This window comes from Penicillium maclennaniae (genome assembly GCF_028827695.1).
Source record: "Penicillium maclennaniae strain IBT 15551 chromosome Unknown utg000003l:1.0-5670915.0:1.0-5674809.0, whole genome shotgun sequence".
Lineage (NCBI taxonomy): Eukaryota > Fungi > Ascomycota > Eurotiomycetes > Eurotiales > Aspergillaceae > Penicillium > Penicillium maclennaniae.
In genome coordinates, this window is record NW_026623215.1 from 4,874,161 (window position 1) to 4,892,199 (window position 18,039).

An 18,039-nucleotide genomic window follows, 5' to 3' on the forward strand; every position below is an offset into this window, starting at 1 on the left:
GTTGTCCCCACTACTCCTGGAATGTTCCCCGATTTGACTAGTGTTGACTTCACGCGGTGGCCCTTGCTCGGAAATTAGAGTAGTCTATTAATTGGCGAATAGACTGTAGAGTCCAGAGATATAACAATCCAGAGAGGAGTGTAGAATAGTTGATGAGGGCAACTGCGTTGTGGGCGGTGCCAAGGTGTGGAGCTCCACGTCAACAGCGGTACCTTTTCTCATAATCGCTTTGATGTGAATTGACAGGGTTCACAAGGGATCGAGAATCGAGAAGTCGATTCAGTCAGGGCCATTGGGATGAACTCCGGCATGACTTGATCAACGGGCTGGCTCACCTAGTTTCCCGTATCAGAGACTGCCGATGGTTACATTCCAGTTCCCGGTCGAGGCTGGCCATTTTGCCCTTCGCCTCGTCATCAGACATCACCTTGCAAGTGACGACACTCCCGGGCCATGTGAATAGTGGCTGGGCGAAACGTGGATGGTGTAGACGGATAACTTTATCGGAGTACGCGATCTCGGTGCGCGCGAGTGGCGAGACGCGATAAAGTATTAGACTCGAAACGGGTCTGCACATGTTTCACTAATCATTGCGCTTTGAATTCTTGAAGACGCTAAGATTGTCTATATAGCTATGTAGCAGACCTGGGGATTCGACGCCGATCGAAATAGTCACGCACGTCTGTGAATCTGGCTAACGAAAAAGTCACCAATACAATGTTCTGACCAAATCCATCCAGGCAGTAGCAAAGGCCAACTGAGGCCTTGGTATCTAGATACTGGTAGGCTGACACCTGAATTCCCAGCCTTTGGTTTTCTAATGTCCCATGTTGATGCACCGTAGCTAAAGCAGGATATGTAGGCACTATATAAATATAAACATACCGCAACTTTCATCACAATAGATCCCGCGATGGAGCACCTCCGTGTCTTTTTTGTTGATTTCAATCAGGCTTTCGGAAATGAGAAATGGAAATTGGGGTTTCAGTCCTCCCGGCATAATTGATAGGCCGCTACTTTGAAGAGAGGGCCCTTGGTGTAAAGAAAATCGACCCGTCTGTGCGCCCTAGAGCCCCATTGAATTCGCAAGCTGGAAAGTGACATGTCCACATCCATATGCCCCTCCTACATACATTCTAGAGTAAAAGATACATAGTTTCAAAGTGATCATTTTCATTACTTGCTCCTTAGTCTGTCAATTCGCTGGAAAACATATCTTATCCTTACGTGGGCAGTAAGCCCATGAAATCCATTCCTAGAACCATGCAACGATGCACTATAATCCGGGAAGATCCAAATCCACCACCCAAGGCGCATTTCTCGGCTCGTACTTTACCGTACAGATACTCGCATTCACGAAAAGCGTCTCCTCTCCAACTCTCAACGGCCGTCCACTCTCCCCGCTAACATCATAGTACGCCCCACGCCGCTCTAGCATATCCTCCATATCACTGCGCACAACCTCCTGCTTAATTCCATTCTCGGCATCTTCATTCCACACTCCGCGAATAGCGCCCCATCCCTCGTGAATATGACCGAATAGATAGACACGGGGCCGAGCGCGCTCGGCTGCGCGGAAGAGGTGTTCACATCCAACGTGACTGTCTGGTGGGACAAAGTCCAAAACATTTGCGGGTGGACCGTGCGTGAGCATGATGTCGACGGCTGGGAAGGAAGGGACTGGGTTTTGAGGAGCGGGGGTATCATTTCCGGGTAATGGGGGGTTGAAACGATCTTCAGAGCGGTTATAGCCGAAGGCCCAGTTGCAGAATTCGGGCTGGTACGGGGAGGCGTAGATGGTGAGTTTAGCGCCGGTAGATAGAGTAAAAGAGTGCGTTCCTTCTTCAAGGTATCGAATGCCTGCAGCATACGCGGATTCATCGGTGTAGAGGTCTTTGGCGAGTTTGCAGTAGGACTTCATGTCATCGAGTAGGGGTGTATTGGGGGAGCGGATGCTTTGCAAGAGAGTTTTTGGTTTTTCGTCTTCCTCTAGGTATGTGTCTTGTCCACCCAAACGTTCTGGGCGGCGGTGGCGGAAGTAGCCAAAACTTGTGAAGTGTTCTTCGTCTAGTGTTAGGTCGTGGTTGCCGGCGATGACAAGTTTGAGCTCGGCCGGGGCAGCTTTGAGCATTGCCACGGTTTCTTCGTGCTCAATGAGGTAGCCGACCTTGGTGAGGTCACCGGCGTGAAGGAGAACATCGGCTTTGGGGAGGGGGTTGCGGTATGGGTTGTTGGTCTGTTGCGGGGGACTCGGAGAGAAGGTGTGGGTGTCGGAGATCATGCAGATGCGGGTTTTAATCCCGGGTGATTGAGGCATATCGGGAGAGGACTAGGACTGAAGAGAGGTGATTGGAGAGGAGAACCAGGTACGAGAACATTGAAGAGACCTGTTGGAGAAGGTTAAGTTGAAATGAGTAGATGAGGGAGGGGAAGTAAGGTCAAGTGAAGTGGAAATGAGGAAGCGGCCTAACGGCGGGGAGACGAGTCATCCCCGCGCCAGAAAATCTACAAAGAACACATGAGACAAGTAACATAAACAGGAATCATTTCCTTGGAATTGACGGCTCAGAGCTCTACAGACATTCGCATCCGTGGATGCCCAGATCATGAAAGTTTTCTGGCAAACATAGCTGAAACTCCGATAACCACCCGTGCAACGACAACCCACGCGGCCACCTAACCGAATGGTTTTCCCTTTTTGTTTTTCGTTTACTTGCGGATAGCCTTCTGGTAGAAAGCCAGCTCCTCACCCTCGAGGATGTAGCCGTCGACACGGCCGGACTGGCCGGGGCGGGAAGCCACAACGGCGTACAGACGACCGGACTCGAACTGGCGCTCGATGGCACCCTCGACCTTGCCCTGGTCGGCGAAGCGGGCAGCCTGCTTCTTCTCGACGGACTTGCTCTTCTTCTCCTCGGCGACCTCAGACTTGCCACCCTGGCGTCTGCGGCCAACGGCCTGGCCGTAGTGGGCCTCGTACCATTGACGGAAGGGAGCAGCGTCAATCTGGACGACAGCGGACTTGGTCAAGGTGTTTGTGCGGACCAGCTCGTTGTTGGAGGGGTGGAAGGAGACACCGATGACACGGGTCTTGCGGGAGATACCCTCGGAGCCCCAGGAGAAGTTACCGGACTCGAGACGGAGGGCACGGAACTTCTGGTTACCACCACGGGTGCGGACCAGGTGAATACGCTTGGTACCGATACGGGTGTTGGAGGGCTGGCGGCCCTTCTCGAAGGCTCTGTTAAATAGAAATCACCGGTCAGAATATGTTGGCCAATGGTCACGAAGCTTTTTTTTTTTTTGGTTCCCTCATCGTGATCTCACACGATACACACGGCACACAGTCTCCCCACCCGGCACACAAAACGAAAAAAATCATCCAGGAGTCAATTGACGGGAATCGTACCTCTTCTTGCGGTAGAAAGCACGCTTAGCACCAGTGGCGCTGCGCTTGTGGCGCGAATCACGAGAGATACCCATATTTGCGGTTGATGGAGGGGTCTGGTATAGGCACAGAAAAATTAGAACTCGATCGGTTGATGTGAAGCTCCTGCAGAATCCAAACGCTTCTGAATCGTTCGAGCGAGAATGCGAAAAGAAATTCGTTTGCTGAAGATGTAGACGAGGTGCGGGAGAGGGTCGAGGATGAGCGAAGCAATATCGAATTCAATATTCCCCCGACGTAACTTGTTCGCACAAATGGCCTCGATTGTCGACTCGAACGAAGCAGAGAGAGAGAGGATGCAGTATATAAGGAGGTGTGCGAGGGGAACTCACCTCTAGCCGTGCAGCCCTTCACCAAAAGCAGAACGGTTGTCGATGGGTGTCGTTGGAAGTTGCGGTCGTGGAGTCCGTTGAATTTCGCAGGGCGCACTGTGTCGCTCGCTTGTGCGGTTGCCCTAACTTGCACTAGTCTCAAACCGGATTAGTGTGCTACGCTTCAGGTCACCTGACCATTATGCTGACTCATTGTTTTCGCCACTTTGAGAAGGCACCCACGGAGTGTTGATTCAGCTCTCTTGGCAATATGTACATGTGGTCGACGGCTCAAAGTTTTGCACTTTCTGTTGCTTCTTCTATCCTTATAACCAAACACAGCAATCACTGGCTCTTATCGCCTCTCTTCGCTCTCTCCTTCTTAACGATCTGCCCGATCCGCTGGAACGTTCCGAACCCCTCAATGAAGCACGAAACCATCCAAGTGCACCACAGTCCCGACATGAGGGGCACACCGAGCGGCTTCAATCGAAGGACTGCCAACAAGACTGACTCGAAGATGTGAATACCCACAACCGCCGGGAAAAGGAGCGGCTGGATATTGTAGACAAAATGGGCAAAGTCGGGAACATACTTGTAACCCAAGTTCTCATAGACGAACGAGCCCGGCAGGAGGTTGCTGCGCTTGAAGCAGCTGACATAGGTGAACAGGCAAAGACCGAAGATGACGATTTGGAAGCCTCGAGGCGCGCGGTACTCGGTGAGCATGACGTCGGAGCGACCCAGTCGCTTCAGACTCTCCTTGTGCAAAGCGACTAGGCGGCCGCGCGCCTCGGTGAAGTTCTCCATCGGCGGGTCGATGGGGACGACGTAGCGTGTACCCTGGGCGCGTAGGACCAAGTGATCGAGCCCGAGGTCTTCGAGGGAGGCTTCATTGGCTTCACTAGTGGTGATACCGCAGAAAGCTTGCAGGTACAACTGGAGTGAGTCGCCGTGGTCGGCATTCATGTGCTTGATGATGAAGTCTCTGCCCGACATTGTTGCGATTGAGGAGATATCAGGGTGCAAGAGTTGCCCACGTTCGGTCGCCGAGTAAAATAATGAGGGGCACAGAATCCAGAGAGTTAAGAGTCCAAAGTAAACTCATGGATCGGCGCCAAGGCCCGAACCTCGGCCTTCCGCCTCGTGCTTTTTTTCCCTGATGCGCACCTGTGCATGATCATGGTGATCGAGACTGCACCCGGTCTGGAATTCAATGTCTAGGAATCTACATGATTGGATGGCTTTTTGACATTCATGGATATTTGACTGCTCGGGAAGGAGTAATATACATTCAGTAGGCCAGTGTATTTCCACGCCGACGCCGATCATGACCACGCCAGAGCACCGAGATATCCACAACAAAACAATGCACGAAAGACGACAGTATTATAGTGACCAAAGAACGCGCTCTATGGAAAAGGGACGCTGAGCGGCGGAACATGCGAAACGACACAACCGGAATAACTGAAAGGAATCATGATCATCGTAGCCAAGAGTGTAGGTCCGGGACGGACAGTCCATGCGAACATTGACAGGTCTGGGTGACTCAAAAAAAGAGATAGGAACAAGGACGGAGCACCATGGCTCATGCGCTGCAAGCGACTCAAATCAACTCCTAGTTCCGGGCATAAGCGGTGTCCTCGATGGGACCGAAAGGGGGACCACTTACATCAGAGCAATGGTCAGGTCACCATGGATATGTGCCTTCAGCTCAATTTCAATCTCCAGATTCAATTCTAGCTTCAGTTTCATGCCCTCCTCGTCATCGATGCTCTTCTTCTTCTCGTCAATTACGTTCATGCCGCCCTTGAGATCCATGTCCCCGGACTGACGCTGTCACTGTAGGGCTGCATGGATTTGCCCTGGGTCATCTCATCATCGGAGTATTCGTCATCGTATTCATCCGAGTAGTCATCCTCGTCCGAGTATTCCTCGATTTCATCTTGCTGTTGAGGCTGTTGTCGTCGGCGCTGGAGCTGCTTCTTCTGGACGGGGACTTCTTCTTCTTCGTCAGAATAATCATCGGCGCTGTCGTAATCTTCGTCGGAATAGTCAGGCACTTCGAACTGCTTCTGCTTGGTTTGGGGTTTTTCGACAGTAGCCATGATGATTGTTGGACACTCTTTTAATTAGAGCCTTTTCGGACAAGCCTTATTGGAAAGGCTTATAGAGTGGGCGATGAAGTGTATGTGATATATGGTATATGAGATGCTCAGAAAGGTCCAGACTGTGTGGTAGAAAATAAGGAAAGACCGGAGAGTGGTGATATGATATGATCTGGTTTGAGTTCAGACCCTACGCCGTTTTACGAGGACCCGGATGATAGACAGGACTGGGATGACGTCTGGGGCGGAGGTGTCGCATCTCCACCCTACATCGAGGACGCTTCGTCACTGTCTGACCGGCGTCATGCGATACCATTGTCATACCGGGCCCGATAATACCGACGTGTAAGCGTGTTACAAATTTTCATGGCGTTTCTATTCCCGTTGCAGGCTGGGGTATGAATCCCCCAGTTAGAGGTCAGAATTGACACTGGCCGAGGGCTGGCTGGACCGTGGAAAAGAGTGGCGCCTCGTGGACCAAACCAGGCAACGCAGGGCTATAGTTGGCAACCGTGGCTAACCCATGTAGTCGCACAAATTTCCCAGATTTTCCCACAAGGCAAAGTCAAGTCCAAGGGTGTCCTGAAATTTGAACGGACCGTGTCGTCATCGGCCTGGTTGATGTGCCGTGCAACGAGCTCTTACGTCCGTTTAATCTATAAAAGTGGAGCGGGACGAAGGCTGGTTGGTGCATGTCAGTGCGGGAAATCTCCGTGGCGTGGATTGTCCCCAATGCTGGTCTAAACTATACAATCTCTTTGTCTCTCGCCAGGATGTGTCCACATTGGCCCCTGGTTCAAGGTTACCGCCCTTTCGAGTCTTTCGTCGGCCCTGCGCTGGATGGGCGTTTCACGTCTTGGGTCCTTGCCATCGACTAACGTCATATCTCCCGCCCCACATCAAAAAAAGTTTCTCCGCTGAGCGACTCCGCGTCCACCTCTATGGTGAACCATTGCAAGGATCCCCGAGCCCGGCGTACCTGGCCCGAATTGCTCACGATACCAGTTCGTCTGACGTCGGAGGCGGCGCTCAATGTGCCCATCTACGCCGGTTTTTGGAGTTGATCCGGTGGCTCCATGATATAAACCGCACTGGCGTGACCGTGTCCGTAACCTTCCATACATCATTTACCATACGGTGCAATTACATGACTTCTTCATAACCCCTCCCCTCGCACCAGGTGACGCTTTGTCCATCACCATCGGATTTCTTCATATTGACCCTCGTCCCCTCCTCCAACTCTGTCTTTTCTTTCCACCATGGCCGATCAAGAACCCTCCACCCCAAACCCGGAGTCAACTACTACCCCCAACAAGCCCAAGCGTGCCCCTCCCAAGCTAGGCAAGAAGTCCCCTGCCAAGCAAGAACAGACCCCGCCGCCTTCAGAGCAAGGTCAGGAAGAAAGCTCGGAGAACCAAGATAAAGAAGAGAAGCAAGAGCCGGAGCCTCACAAGCAAGAGCCTGACTCTGAGAACGAAGATCAAGACCAAGACGAAGATCAGCAAGAGCAAGAGCAAGAGCAAGAGCAAGAGCCAGAGCCAGAGCAAGAGCCAGAGCAAGAGCCCGAGCCCGAACCAGAACCGGAGCCCCAGCGTCAACCTGAACGTCGTCGCAGACGCCCTCGTCGCCAACAAGAATCAGACGTTGAGTCTATCCCCCGCAACATGGATGGTGAACCACAGCAACGTCAGCGCACTCGTCGCACACGCCGGCCCCAACAGGAACAAGCTGGCGATGCAGGTCCCCTTGGTGGCCTCGGTGGTGTAGACCAGGCCGGTCAGCTCGTGCAGAACACAGCTGGTAACGCCTTGAACGGAGTCACCGGGTCGGCCGGCAAGGCCGTCGGTGGTATTCTGGGCGGAGGCCAGAAGGAAGAGAAGGATGATGGCGGTGGCCGCGACGAGCAGCTTCGCTTGCGACTGGATTTGAATCTGGATATTGAGATCCAGCTGAAGGCCAAGATTCACGGTGACTTGACGCTAGGATTGCTGTCAGTATTACCCTTTTCTTGATCTCGTTGATACCTTTCATCCTTTTCATGAACCCCCTCCTCGTCCCCCACTTTTTATTTCTTTCTAATGTACAGTTCCACTGACTGACCTTTTAGTAACTAATTTGTTTTTGGCCTGCAGTGGCTAGAAAGAGTCCTTTTTGCCTATTTTGTGATGTCCGCAATGCTCTGTTCTTTTAGCCACGCGCCCGGGTTATTCGTTAATGATTTTCCGACTTCCGATTACGGCGATGCAAAATGCTGGAGCATGGCTTGGTATATTGTTTTCTGGTAATTTGTCTAGGCTGTTCATTTCCCTAGACCTGCTTCGGCTGCTCTGGTGTCTGATCTGGGTGTCGGATCATTGGAAATGTACTGTACTTTAAGTCTTTCTGCGTATAGCAGCTGGGATCGGCGAACGACTTAATGAACACTTTACATGCTCAATTTTTTTTCTTGCTGATCCGTATCAAGACAAACTGTCTGTGAAATCGGTGGCTTACTTGGCAGGATTGGTAGAGAAAGGTCGCGCAAATTGCGTCAGTTGCACATGTGTGACGTATCCCGAGGTCTCTATAACTTCTACATGGGTTCGAGCGTACGCAAAGCGAATTTTTTAGTGACCAATGTGTCCGTCTTCATCGGTAATCAAGGAAGGTTGCCTAAGTTGAATGCAGTATAACGGACTTGTCCCATCCACCAGTCTATTCGTACGACCAAACGTCCCAGGAAAGCAGCAGGTTTACTAGATAAACCGAGTAGCCGCTGAAGGACCAAACGAAATGAATATGACGCCAACATCGCGGCCGGGTCTGCGGACTATGTTCTCAGTTGAACGGGGATTCTCCTCCGCCAGATCCAATGACAAGAACAGTATGATTTACAATCCCGCGATATACATCAGACCATACCCAAGGGTGACGATCACCACAAAGGCCATGAGACTGGCTGGGATACCACGAGTGAGGAAATGGCGTACCTGAAGGTAGCGCTGGCCGGTCGTGGGCACTTCGGTCATGATGGCGGCTGTTCAAGTTGTTAGCAAAGTGTCTCGGGTGTATTGACGGTTAGATGTAACTGACTCATGTTGGGGAAGCCACTAGTGGGCAGTGCCATCGCGACAGAGCACATCAGCGCACTGGCCATGACCAGCAGATTGGGGTGCGGATTCTCCATGTTAACGCCGATTTGGCGAACCAAGGGTAACATGATCAGGGCCGCAACGGTGTGAGAGATAAAAGTTGCAATGACAAGGATCAAAGCCGAGAAGACGAGAAGTAGACTATACAGACTGAGGTGTTCGACACGGGCTGTGATTCCGCTAGCGATGGTGTGCAACAACCCGGATGAAGTGACAGCTTTGCCCAGGCACAGACCACCCGCAGCAAGAATGATGATTGTCCATAGGAAATTGTTGAAGTCTTCCTTATTGAGAATGCCAGTGCCGAAGAACAACACGAGAGGAATGATGGCAATGACACCCATGTCGCCAAACACGTGTTCGAGCTGGTGGCTGACACACCAGAGAGCGATCGTTACGAGGGTCACGGCACTGATGAAGTACTGAGTGCCTGTGAAGCGGTCATTGACGGGACGCATGGGAACAACAGTCGCATTGCGTCCAGGGTGGAATGTCACGATCAGGAGCCCCCAGATCAAGAAGATCGAGATGATGCAGACCGGCAGCGAAATGAAGAACCAAGTGCCCCAGCTGATGCTCGGGTACATGTTCTGCAGCGCAATGATATTTTGTGGCGATGCAATCGGGGACGCCGCACCGCCAACGTTGGCGGCCAGCGCGATACCCAAAACGAGGGCCTTGGCGAAGTTGGAATCCGGAGAGAGGTTTCGCAGCAGAGGCTGGATGATCGAGTAACACAGCACAGGAGAGGCGACGTTACTAATCCACATACTCAGGAACATGCTCACGAACATGTTGGTTAACAGCACGGCGCTAGGCTTTGATCCGGCTTTGCTGAGCACGAACATGGCCATCCGACGAGCAATATCATACTTTGACAATGCTGCCGCAATTGTGAAGCCGCCAAGCAGCAGCATGATCACAGGAGTCCACATAGATGCAAACACCACGCTCGTTGCCTCCTTAGGACCCAATCGCTTATGAGGTTTATCTTCGGAACGCATGATGCCCAAGACAACAACTAAGAACGGAATCAAAAGTGATGTCACAAACAGAGGAATAGCCTGCGAAATTGTCAGAAAGAGCTGAGACAGAATTGAGGGAAGGTCTTCTTTTACCTCGGTAGCCCAAAGAATGCTGACCAGAACTAACATCGCCAAACAGTTCTGTTGCTCTGGAGTCTCCATGATCTGCAACGAAAGAAGGGCACCAAAGACGGAAATACTGAAGATCAATGTACCAAAGCTCAAACTGCAAAGCCACAGCGGGAAATGCAGTTTGCCCAGCGGAGTAGAAATCTCTTTCGTACGAATCTCTTGCTTGTCACCCTGGCGTCGCGCAGTAGCGGGGTCTTCATCGCCCCTAGAAGAGTTTGACGAATACCAACATTGGCGGCCTGAGCACGACGTTCGATCTCGATCATTTCGCGCCAAACAGTGTTTCGTTCCCAGACGACGTGCTCACGCAGGTGGAGGCGCAGTTCACGGCTAGCTAAAGATCGATTACCCTTGGTAACGATATCAGCATAGGCGCCCTCCACTTTGCTGATGTAACTATCCACTGCTTCCATGGTTTCCTCGGTGAAAGGCATCGCCGGTTGGACGACCGAGGACATATAGTCACGACGGAGAGAGCGGAACAGAGTCTTGTCGTACTTCTTCAGTGCCTTCGAAAAACCAGTCTTGTTGAGCTCAATGAATGATCTCAGCTCACAGAGAGAAACGTAGGCCTCAATGAGTCGCTTTTTTAGTGATACTCCGGCACTGTAGAGAGCAAGAAAATCCTGATCACTCAAGTCGGTATCATGGGGCGCTCGACTGCTGGCTAGGCCAAAGAAAGACGAGTCCACCATGTCACCTGGGTGACCGTCCTCCGCTGTAGACTCCCCATCAGTCGATTGCATCATCCTCATGCGAGAGTTGTTCATTTCATGGCCCGGATCTTCATCACTATCTTCACTGCCGCCACTAGACGGACGACGCTGATTCAGACCATAGTTCTGACTACCGGAAACAGTGCTCCGACGAGAATTCGAATTCAAGGTTCTGGCTTTGACGATAGTCTCGCTGACCGGATCCATGTTGAAGCCGTCCGTTTTCGGACAGATAGACCATGGCCTCCCGAATTAGGTCATCTGTGGAATGAAAGATTTCCTCCTGTTTCTGCTCATAGAAGCTGCAGATCTTATCTAGCTCTGCATCCAGGGCGCGTTTAAAGATGCCATCGGGGTTGGTCACTTGATGCGCGCCAAGCAGCGGAGCGGACTCGACATCCGCGCCATTCTGACCCTCATGCCGGTTGTTGAGCTTCTCGAGAGTATAAATCCTGACCGTTGAATCACTGAATTAGCCGACTAAATGAAACTCGACTTCCGCATTCCCAGCTCATGCATCCACCCAGGCCTGTGCAATGTGACACCCGCGCCAATGTGCATGTCAAGATGCCCACGTCCACGACCACAGACCCAAACCAGTAAGTAGTCATGCGAGACACACACGAGACGAGAGCGAAGATTGACTTACAGTTTCTTAAGATTGCTGTATGCGATGTAGTTGGAACTCCAATCCGGCACCGCATTGAACTGAATGCTGTGCGAGAACTTCATCTTGGCTGAGATCTCTGGATCACGGTCAGCCTGGGGGAGACTTGCGTTTTGAGCCCGGCGTCGAAGGGTCTCAGCCCAGTACCTGAGTCGAGTGAAGCGGGTTGCCCGAGGGCGATGTTCCGACGAGGTTGCCTTCTCCTGGTCCGCCTCTTGTCCAAATCCAGAGCCCGGCAAGCGACTGTGAGCTGCTGGCAGGCTCAAATGACCGTTGTATGCTTCTCAGTACTTGCGCACTAGCCGATGTGGACGCGGGCGCTCTCGAGGCAGGGTCTCTGGCAGTTTGGAAGTTGGCAAGCTCGAAGGATTCGTTACTCGATGGAGGAGCCACCGTCGAGTTGGTACCGAAGGAGATCGACCGGAGCGAACAATTGTCCAACTGGAAAGAGGGGTCCGCTGGAGAAAATGGATAGTTAAGCGGGGCGCCCAAACCGATCAATCAATGTCAGCTGGGCCCAGGTTCCGTGGGTTGCACTAATGGTCAGGCTGTAAATGATGGTGTGCGATGATCGGATACCAGGTTCCAGGTTCGGCGCTGGTATCCTATTCTCCGAGGCACGCGAGCCGTGACAGCATTTAAGATAGCTATTGGCACCTGAGCTCTTTCGCGATGACTTCAAGGACCGTTGATTACCTGATTAGGCATAACTCGGGCGCCGCTGAGGTAAGCGAGTAGCGATCCTATCAGACACGCGGAATACCGAGAGGGTTCACATCTAAAAACCCTCAGTGTTAAAGCCTTTGGAAGAGATCTATGGATATACACAATTAGAAAGACTCATGCTAGCTTCTGAATTCAAATTTGCTTTGTTGAATGAACTTGATATTTTACATGCGCAGATGCTGAAATGAACCTCCAACCCAGAAATAATACAACAAGGGGGCCCAAATTAGCGGCGACGAGGAGCAAGACCCAGGTTCGCACGGCCAGAAATACCCATCTTGTGCTGACCGTCTCGTCGGTCCCAAACACCGCTTCGGCCCTCTGCAACCGCAACCAACTCGTTGGCAACCCGGTGGGCCAGTTGCGCGTCACGTCGCTTCTCCGAGGCATCGATGATCCACTTGATGGCCGCACGGCGGCGCTGGCGCAGGTTCAATGGGTGAGGAATCTGCACGGCAGTACCACCACCGGCAATACCCTTCACCTGACGAATACGGAAAAGAGGAGCCACTGAATCAACGATCAGGGTCAGGTAGAGAACAGGGTCGAGAGGCAGCTGAGGAGCCGGGGGTCCGCCAATGAGAGGACGGCGCGGGTTGGGATTGGGAGCAGAAGAAGTGCGAAGGTGGTCCAGAATGATAGACATGTTCTAAATGAAGCGTGTTAGTCCCGATGATCAGAACAACTAAGTTGCGGGGTAGGACAAGGCATACATTCTGAGCCCGGGCCAGTTTTCCATCTTGCATCAGCATTTTAGTGAACTGCTCCTGTAGCGAGTCGTAGCGTTTCCGGAAGTTCATGGTCTTGGCAGGTATCTCTGGCGCATCGAACTTCAAGCCTGGGTTGCGCTCGAGCGCTTGCGAGTTGACCTGCTGAATCATATCGGCAAGCATCGCAGCGGACGCATCGGCATGGAGAGAATCCTCCACGCCCGGCTGGTTACTGCGGGCAGAGGTAGAAAAGGAGCGAGTGCCACCAGACTTCTTCAATTGCTGCTGCATAATCTTGGGCATGTGCTTCATCGCCTTTTCGTCGCGCTGGAGAATCTGCTCGTGAAGAATGTTGGTTAAAGACAATCCAGAGTATACACTGCGAGGCGTTCCATGGCACTACTCACCTCCTCAACTGGAGTTCCTTGATCCAATTCCGGCTGTGTTAGCTGGCCATCGCAGCTCTTCTCCTTACTCATGATTCGGTCGATCTCGGCAGCCTCTTCACTGACATGAGGCAGTTGGTCTTGCGTCGGGAATACCTGCTCATCCGGATTGGGTTCCTTCTTGGACGAGTTCCATCGTTTTTGGGCCAAGGTCGTCTGCTCGACACCGAATCGAAGAGGGAGAGCGATACTCGGCGAGGCCACGGAAGGGACGGTCGACTGGCGGAGGGCCAAGACAGCCTTATTTGCTGAGAATAGATTCAACCGGGGCGGCATATTGTGCGTAGTAACCCCACAAAACTGCAACTGGGGTATAGATGTGATTAAATGTTGGCGGTGACTCGCCGAGGTGTGGCCTGCAAGTTTTCTGGACCTGCTTAGTCATTATATCATCACCACGTATCGAAAACCAGATAAAGCCACAATCGCGGTGAGAACCTGATTCATAGTCATATAATTGGACGATCCATGCTGTTATGTTTAATCTCACGGCATCCTTTTCCAATTGGTTGTAGCAGTTATGGGTCATGCGGTTATGAGCGACGTCGCGGAGAAGATTCGGAGAAGATTCCTCAGGCTGAATTCTGACGTGCCGCACCGCCGAAGTAAACTTGTGGCCATGAAATTCAGAATCCTATGACGATCCTTCGAAAGTCCTCCCTTGGTATCGTCATGCTTCCTGATCTCCCCTCGGAGATAATATTTCATATCGCAATCCATCTGCCAACTGTCAGCTCATTGACGCACTTGGCACAAACCTGTCGTCGATTATATAAAATTGTTACATCCGAGGAAGCAGCCTTCTTTCGGGCATTCGTAAAACAAAAATTTCCTTCAACAAAGACACCACCATTTTGGAAAGATGCTGCATGCGCTCTTACCTCTCGCTCGCGCGCCCTTGACAGATTGGGCATTATTGGCCGTTTCGTCCTGCCAGCTGAGAACATAACCCGGATCGGGTACCATGAAGAAACCAGAGACGACAACCCCACCCTTGGATACCGACCTCCAATTGACTCTTATGAGAGCTGGTATGGCAATTTCTGGGCTGACAAGAAGGAAGTCCTCGCCTGGGGTGCAGGTCACCAGCTGTTAATGCGCATCAAGCAATTTGGAACCCATCCACAGGAAAATTGGATTGTGTTTAATGACCGGCACCGTGTTAGCAGTTATGATGATATCTGTGGCCTGCATCTCCTTGAGCCCGAATATGGCGGCAAAATGGTGGACGTTGAACACTTGATCCTTGGTCGCATTCGCGGCGACATTGTTCGCCTTGCTCTCTCTACCAGTGACACGGCCTTTGAGACGAAGCAGAGGTTCATGACCAAAGGGATGACTCTTGATCGAACAGACTTAAGTGATGGCAAAGGGCCCATCCTTTCTGGTCACTTTGATAATGGATCCATCGCATTGTACCATACAACCGACAATGCAAAAGAGGTCGAGCCGTTTACATGGATCGAGCCAAACCGCTTGTCACGGAGCCGATATTCAAAATTGCTCTCATTGACACGAATTGCTGTGGCCACTGGGAGATTGGAGGATACGTTGTCAATTTCAACAATCTCTCCGGATGGCGTCTTTCCCGTACGACAAATCGGAGTGGAAACATTGGACATCGAAGATCAACTTGGTCATTCAGCGCATAGCACTGTGTCTGCTATTGCACCTTTAAATTTGCACAGACTTGCCGGGAATCCGGGCGATGTCTTCCTCGCCGCTTGGGGTGATCGAACAGTCAGGTTAGTGTGTCACGCTTTGTCTGTAACCACAGAGCCTCTAACGTAAAAACTAGACTCCACGATGTTCGGTCTCCACATTCTTACGAAACAACATACATAGATACTACTGACCCAAATCTCACGTACAGTGTTCACCCATTTGGCCATGACAGATTTCTCGCGGGCTCTAGCGGGGACGCCTTAGTCAAAATTTTCGACCTTCGGATGGACAAAACGTATGACTATCTTGAGGCCCAAACCCTACACACATTATCTCATCATCACGAAGAGGAAGGAGGGAAACGACCTCGCAAAAACTTTTCCATTTTCCTTTCGTCGCCACCGCCTCCACTCCTCCCCCAGCAGAACGGTCGCAATCGCAGGAGAGGCCCATACCGAGGTCCGATATATACAATGTCCACGCCGTCCCCTTCTTCGCAAACCGTATACACTGGTATTGTGGACGGTGTCGTACGTCTCGACTTTGCATCGATGGACGACCTAGCTGGACCCAGAAAGGAGTGGTACGAAAGTGTCCTCGACCTCAACCTTCCCCATAAAACCGAGATGAGTTCATCAGCAATGTCCGATCCCAGCTCAGTGCTCAGACTAGCCGGGTTCGAGCGTCCAGATCCGGATGATCTGACTACGACGTCCAAATTGAGAACGCAGACTGAGGAGTGGTGTCTCGATCCTGAAAGCCAATTGGAAAAGATGGAGGACACAGGTTGGGATTGGCGGTGGCAACCACTTAGTGAACCTGGTGCCTGGAGACGAAGAGATGGCTAGATTAGACGTTCTCACCATCACGCAACGCTGTCGTTTAAGAGATTTCCGAACCACTAGACCTACAGAGAAGCAAATAGAATCCTCATAACTTTTGTGATATTCTATGAAGTGAGCAAATATTAACAAGCAAACAATGCGGTGAGCAAATTTATCCAGAGCTCCTTAAGCGCCATGCTGAGTAAAATGGGTGTGAAGCGTCCACGGTTGGATCAGCAGCCTTGAGGTGAACGCGAGACTAGTAGTAGAAAGCAATTCGAGCAGGATGAATAAACTCGATTGCGTCGAAAGAAAGTCTCATACCCGAATCATAATGTTGAGAGAGAGCCGTGTAGTCTTCGTATGAGCGATGTGGAACTTGAGAAACGACGAAGCAATTTTGTCGTTTTAAAAGAGTTCCAGAAGGATTGCATTTAGTCGTCGAACTTGAAGGACTTGCCGCCGGAAATATCGATGGGGCCGCCACGGTAAGAGCCGCGCTTCTTCTTATTCTTTTCCTTGGTGAAGCCCTTGCCACGGGTGACCGAGAGGTCGGCGTAGGCACGATCGGCATAGGCGTAGGAAACGTAGTCATTGACGGGGCCATCGAAGGGCTCCTGGCTCAGAAGAGCGAGGGGCGTAGGGCGAGCACCGACGTGCTTCTTCTTAGCCGGGCCGTTGCCAGGGGCAGGGCTGGCGCTGGAGGAGGAAGTCTGTTCAGCGGGAGCAGACAGGGTAGCACTCGTGTCAGAATCGTTCTTTGAAACGGAAACACCGCCAGTCTTCTCATCATCAGAGCTATCAGAGCTATCAGAAGACGAAGAGGAAGCCGAGCTGCTGGATTCGGGAAGAGGAGTCTTCTTCGCCTGCTTCAGGGCCTTGGCATCGGCCTTTTTGGCGGACTCCTCGGACTCAGAAGATCCAGAGTCAGAGTCAGAGTCCGAGTCAGAGGAATCAGATGAGTCGCTAGAGTCGCTAGAGTCACTAGAGTCACTAGAGTCGCTAGAGTCACTAGAGTCACTAGAGCTCGAGGAATCAGAGGAATTGGAGTCAGAGCTGGAGACCTTGACCTTCTTGGACTTGGGGGCCTCGTCCTCAGAAGAGTCAGAGTCGGAGCTAGAGTCAGAAGACGACTCACTGCTGGACTCAGCCTTGCGCTTAGTGCCAGTCTGTTTCTTCACAGCGGGGGAAGGAATGCGAACGGCCTCGTCCTCGCTCTCGTCGTCGGCGTCGCTTTCAGAGCTAGAGCTAGAGCTAGAAGAAGAAGAAGACGAAGCGGGTGAGGCGGCGCGAGCAGCCTTGATATCCTTCTTGGGCGCGTCTTCCATCTCAATGTCCGAGTCGCTAGCATCGCTGTCGGAACTGGAGCTGCTGTCGCTGTCGGAATCGCTGCTATCACTGTCGGAGCTAGAAGAATCCTTCGAGGCGGATTTCTCCCACGACTGGTAGATGTCTAAGAGAGACGGGACATTCTTCGCCTCGGCCTGAGCCTGACCAGCCTTCTTCAAGTCCTTCGCAAGGGAGGCGCTGGCACCGGCAAAGCCATTGTCGAACAAGAAGGAAGAGACAGCGGCAAGAAGCTGAGGAGGAAGGGGGCTAGTCTTGTCCTATGAATGAGAGAACCCGTTAACTAAGTTTCTTGTTGATTATGCGTCGCAGAGTGAAAGGATCTGTATTTACCTTCTTCGGCGAAGCCTTCTTCGTGTCAGCTGAGGTCTTGGCCATGATTGAGACTGAGGATTTTCCAGTATCGCAGGGACGAAGGAGAGCTGGAACAAGCAGGTGAAAAGCGCTGTCGATGCAAATTTGTCTGTTTCGCAAGGGCCTTTCCAGGAACCGATAAAAAAAAAGTATAGAATGGGGGCGGTGAAAAAATTGCTCATCAGTGATTGGCGGCGGCGAACACCACCAAACCGGACTAGCGCGTCTCCCGCATGACCATGTGACTTCGAGCTACCGCCAGCTCAGGCATCAAGGCATGAAGACATATTGAAATAGCCTACGCATGAGGGGCAGATTGGTTATGTGGCTCATGAGATGAGAATCAAAGCTGTAGCTAGGACTCGGGACCAGCATAAGGAGCCTTCAATTCAAAGATGCAAGTCATCCCTAGCTCGATGAATAGCTGTG

At 51.8% G+C, this 18,039-nt stretch overlaps 8 protein-coding genes across 8 annotated transcripts; 2 read left to right on the top strand and 6 right to left on the bottom strand.

Annotated features, from left to right (window-relative positions):
* Window positions 1-1,276: 1,276 nt before the first annotated feature.
* On the bottom strand, window positions 1,277-2,317 carry N7477_003950 (uncharacterized protein; the record flags this gene model as incomplete). Its single annotated transcript, XM_056965613.1, has 1 exon — window positions 1,277-2,317. The coding sequence occupies one exon, from the start codon at window positions 2,315-2,317 to the stop codon at window positions 1,277-1,279; it is 1,041 nt and encodes a 346-aa protein (XP_056825566.1).
* A 392-nt stretch (window positions 2,318-2,709) lies between these two features.
* N7477_003951 (40S ribosomal protein eS8) lies at window positions 2,710-3,483 on the bottom strand (the record flags this gene model as incomplete). The annotated part of the gene is made up of 2 exons (XM_056965614.1): window positions 2,710-3,241; window positions 3,410-3,483. The coding sequence occupies 2 exons, from the start codon at window positions 3,481-3,483 to the stop codon at window positions 2,710-2,712; spliced, it is 606 nt and encodes a 201-aa protein (XP_056825567.1).
* A 621-nt stretch (window positions 3,484-4,104) lies between these two features.
* On the bottom strand, window positions 4,105-4,758 carry N7477_003952 (DUF2470 domain-containing protein; the record flags this gene model as incomplete). Its single annotated transcript, XM_056965615.1, has 1 exon — window positions 4,105-4,758. One exon carries the CDS (start codon window positions 4,756-4,758, stop codon window positions 4,105-4,107), a length of 654 nt encoding a protein of 217 aa, XP_056825568.1.
* An 800-nt stretch (window positions 4,759-5,558) lies between these two features.
* On the bottom strand, window positions 5,559-5,867 carry N7477_003953 (uncharacterized protein; the record flags this gene model as incomplete). The annotated part of the gene is made up of 1 exon (XM_056965616.1): window positions 5,559-5,867. One exon carries the CDS (start codon window positions 5,865-5,867, stop codon window positions 5,559-5,561), a length of 309 nt encoding a protein of 102 aa, XP_056825569.1.
* Window positions 5,868-7,126: 1,259 nt separating this feature from the next.
* On the top strand, window positions 7,127-7,879 carry N7477_003954 (uncharacterized protein; the record flags this gene model as incomplete). The annotated part of the gene is made up of 1 exon (XM_056965617.1): window positions 7,127-7,879. The coding sequence occupies one exon, from the start codon at window positions 7,127-7,129 to the stop codon at window positions 7,877-7,879; it is 753 nt and encodes a 250-aa protein (XP_056825570.1).
* An 858-nt stretch (window positions 7,880-8,737) lies between these two features.
* Window positions 8,738-13,696, bottom strand: N7477_003955 (putative plasma membrane phosphate transporter Pho87; the record flags this gene model as incomplete). The annotated part of the gene is made up of 9 exons (XM_056965618.1): window positions 8,738-8,883; window positions 8,940-10,326; window positions 10,386-10,965; window positions 11,006-11,323; window positions 11,521-11,788; window positions 11,838-11,996; window positions 12,538-12,913; window positions 12,978-13,310; window positions 13,382-13,696. 9 exons carry the CDS (start codon window positions 13,694-13,696, stop codon window positions 8,738-8,740), a joined length of 3,882 nt encoding a protein of 1,293 aa, XP_056825571.1.
* Window positions 13,697-14,056: 360 nt separating this feature from the next.
* On the top strand, window positions 14,057-15,933 carry N7477_003956 (F-box protein; the record flags this gene model as incomplete). Its single annotated transcript, XM_056965619.1, has 2 exons — window positions 14,057-15,165; window positions 15,219-15,933. The coding sequence occupies 2 exons, from the start codon at window positions 14,057-14,059 to the stop codon at window positions 15,931-15,933; spliced, it is 1,824 nt and encodes a 607-aa protein (XP_056825572.1).
* Window positions 15,934-16,343: 410 nt separating this feature from the next.
* N7477_003957 (nucleolar and coiled-body phosphoprotein 1 family protein) lies at window positions 16,344-17,634 on the bottom strand (the record flags this gene model as incomplete). The annotated part of the gene is made up of 2 exons (XM_056965620.1): window positions 16,344-17,516; window positions 17,590-17,634. 2 exons carry the CDS (start codon window positions 17,632-17,634, stop codon window positions 16,344-16,346), a joined length of 1,218 nt encoding a protein of 405 aa, XP_056825573.1.
* Between the last annotated feature and the right edge of the window lie 405 nt (window positions 17,635-18,039).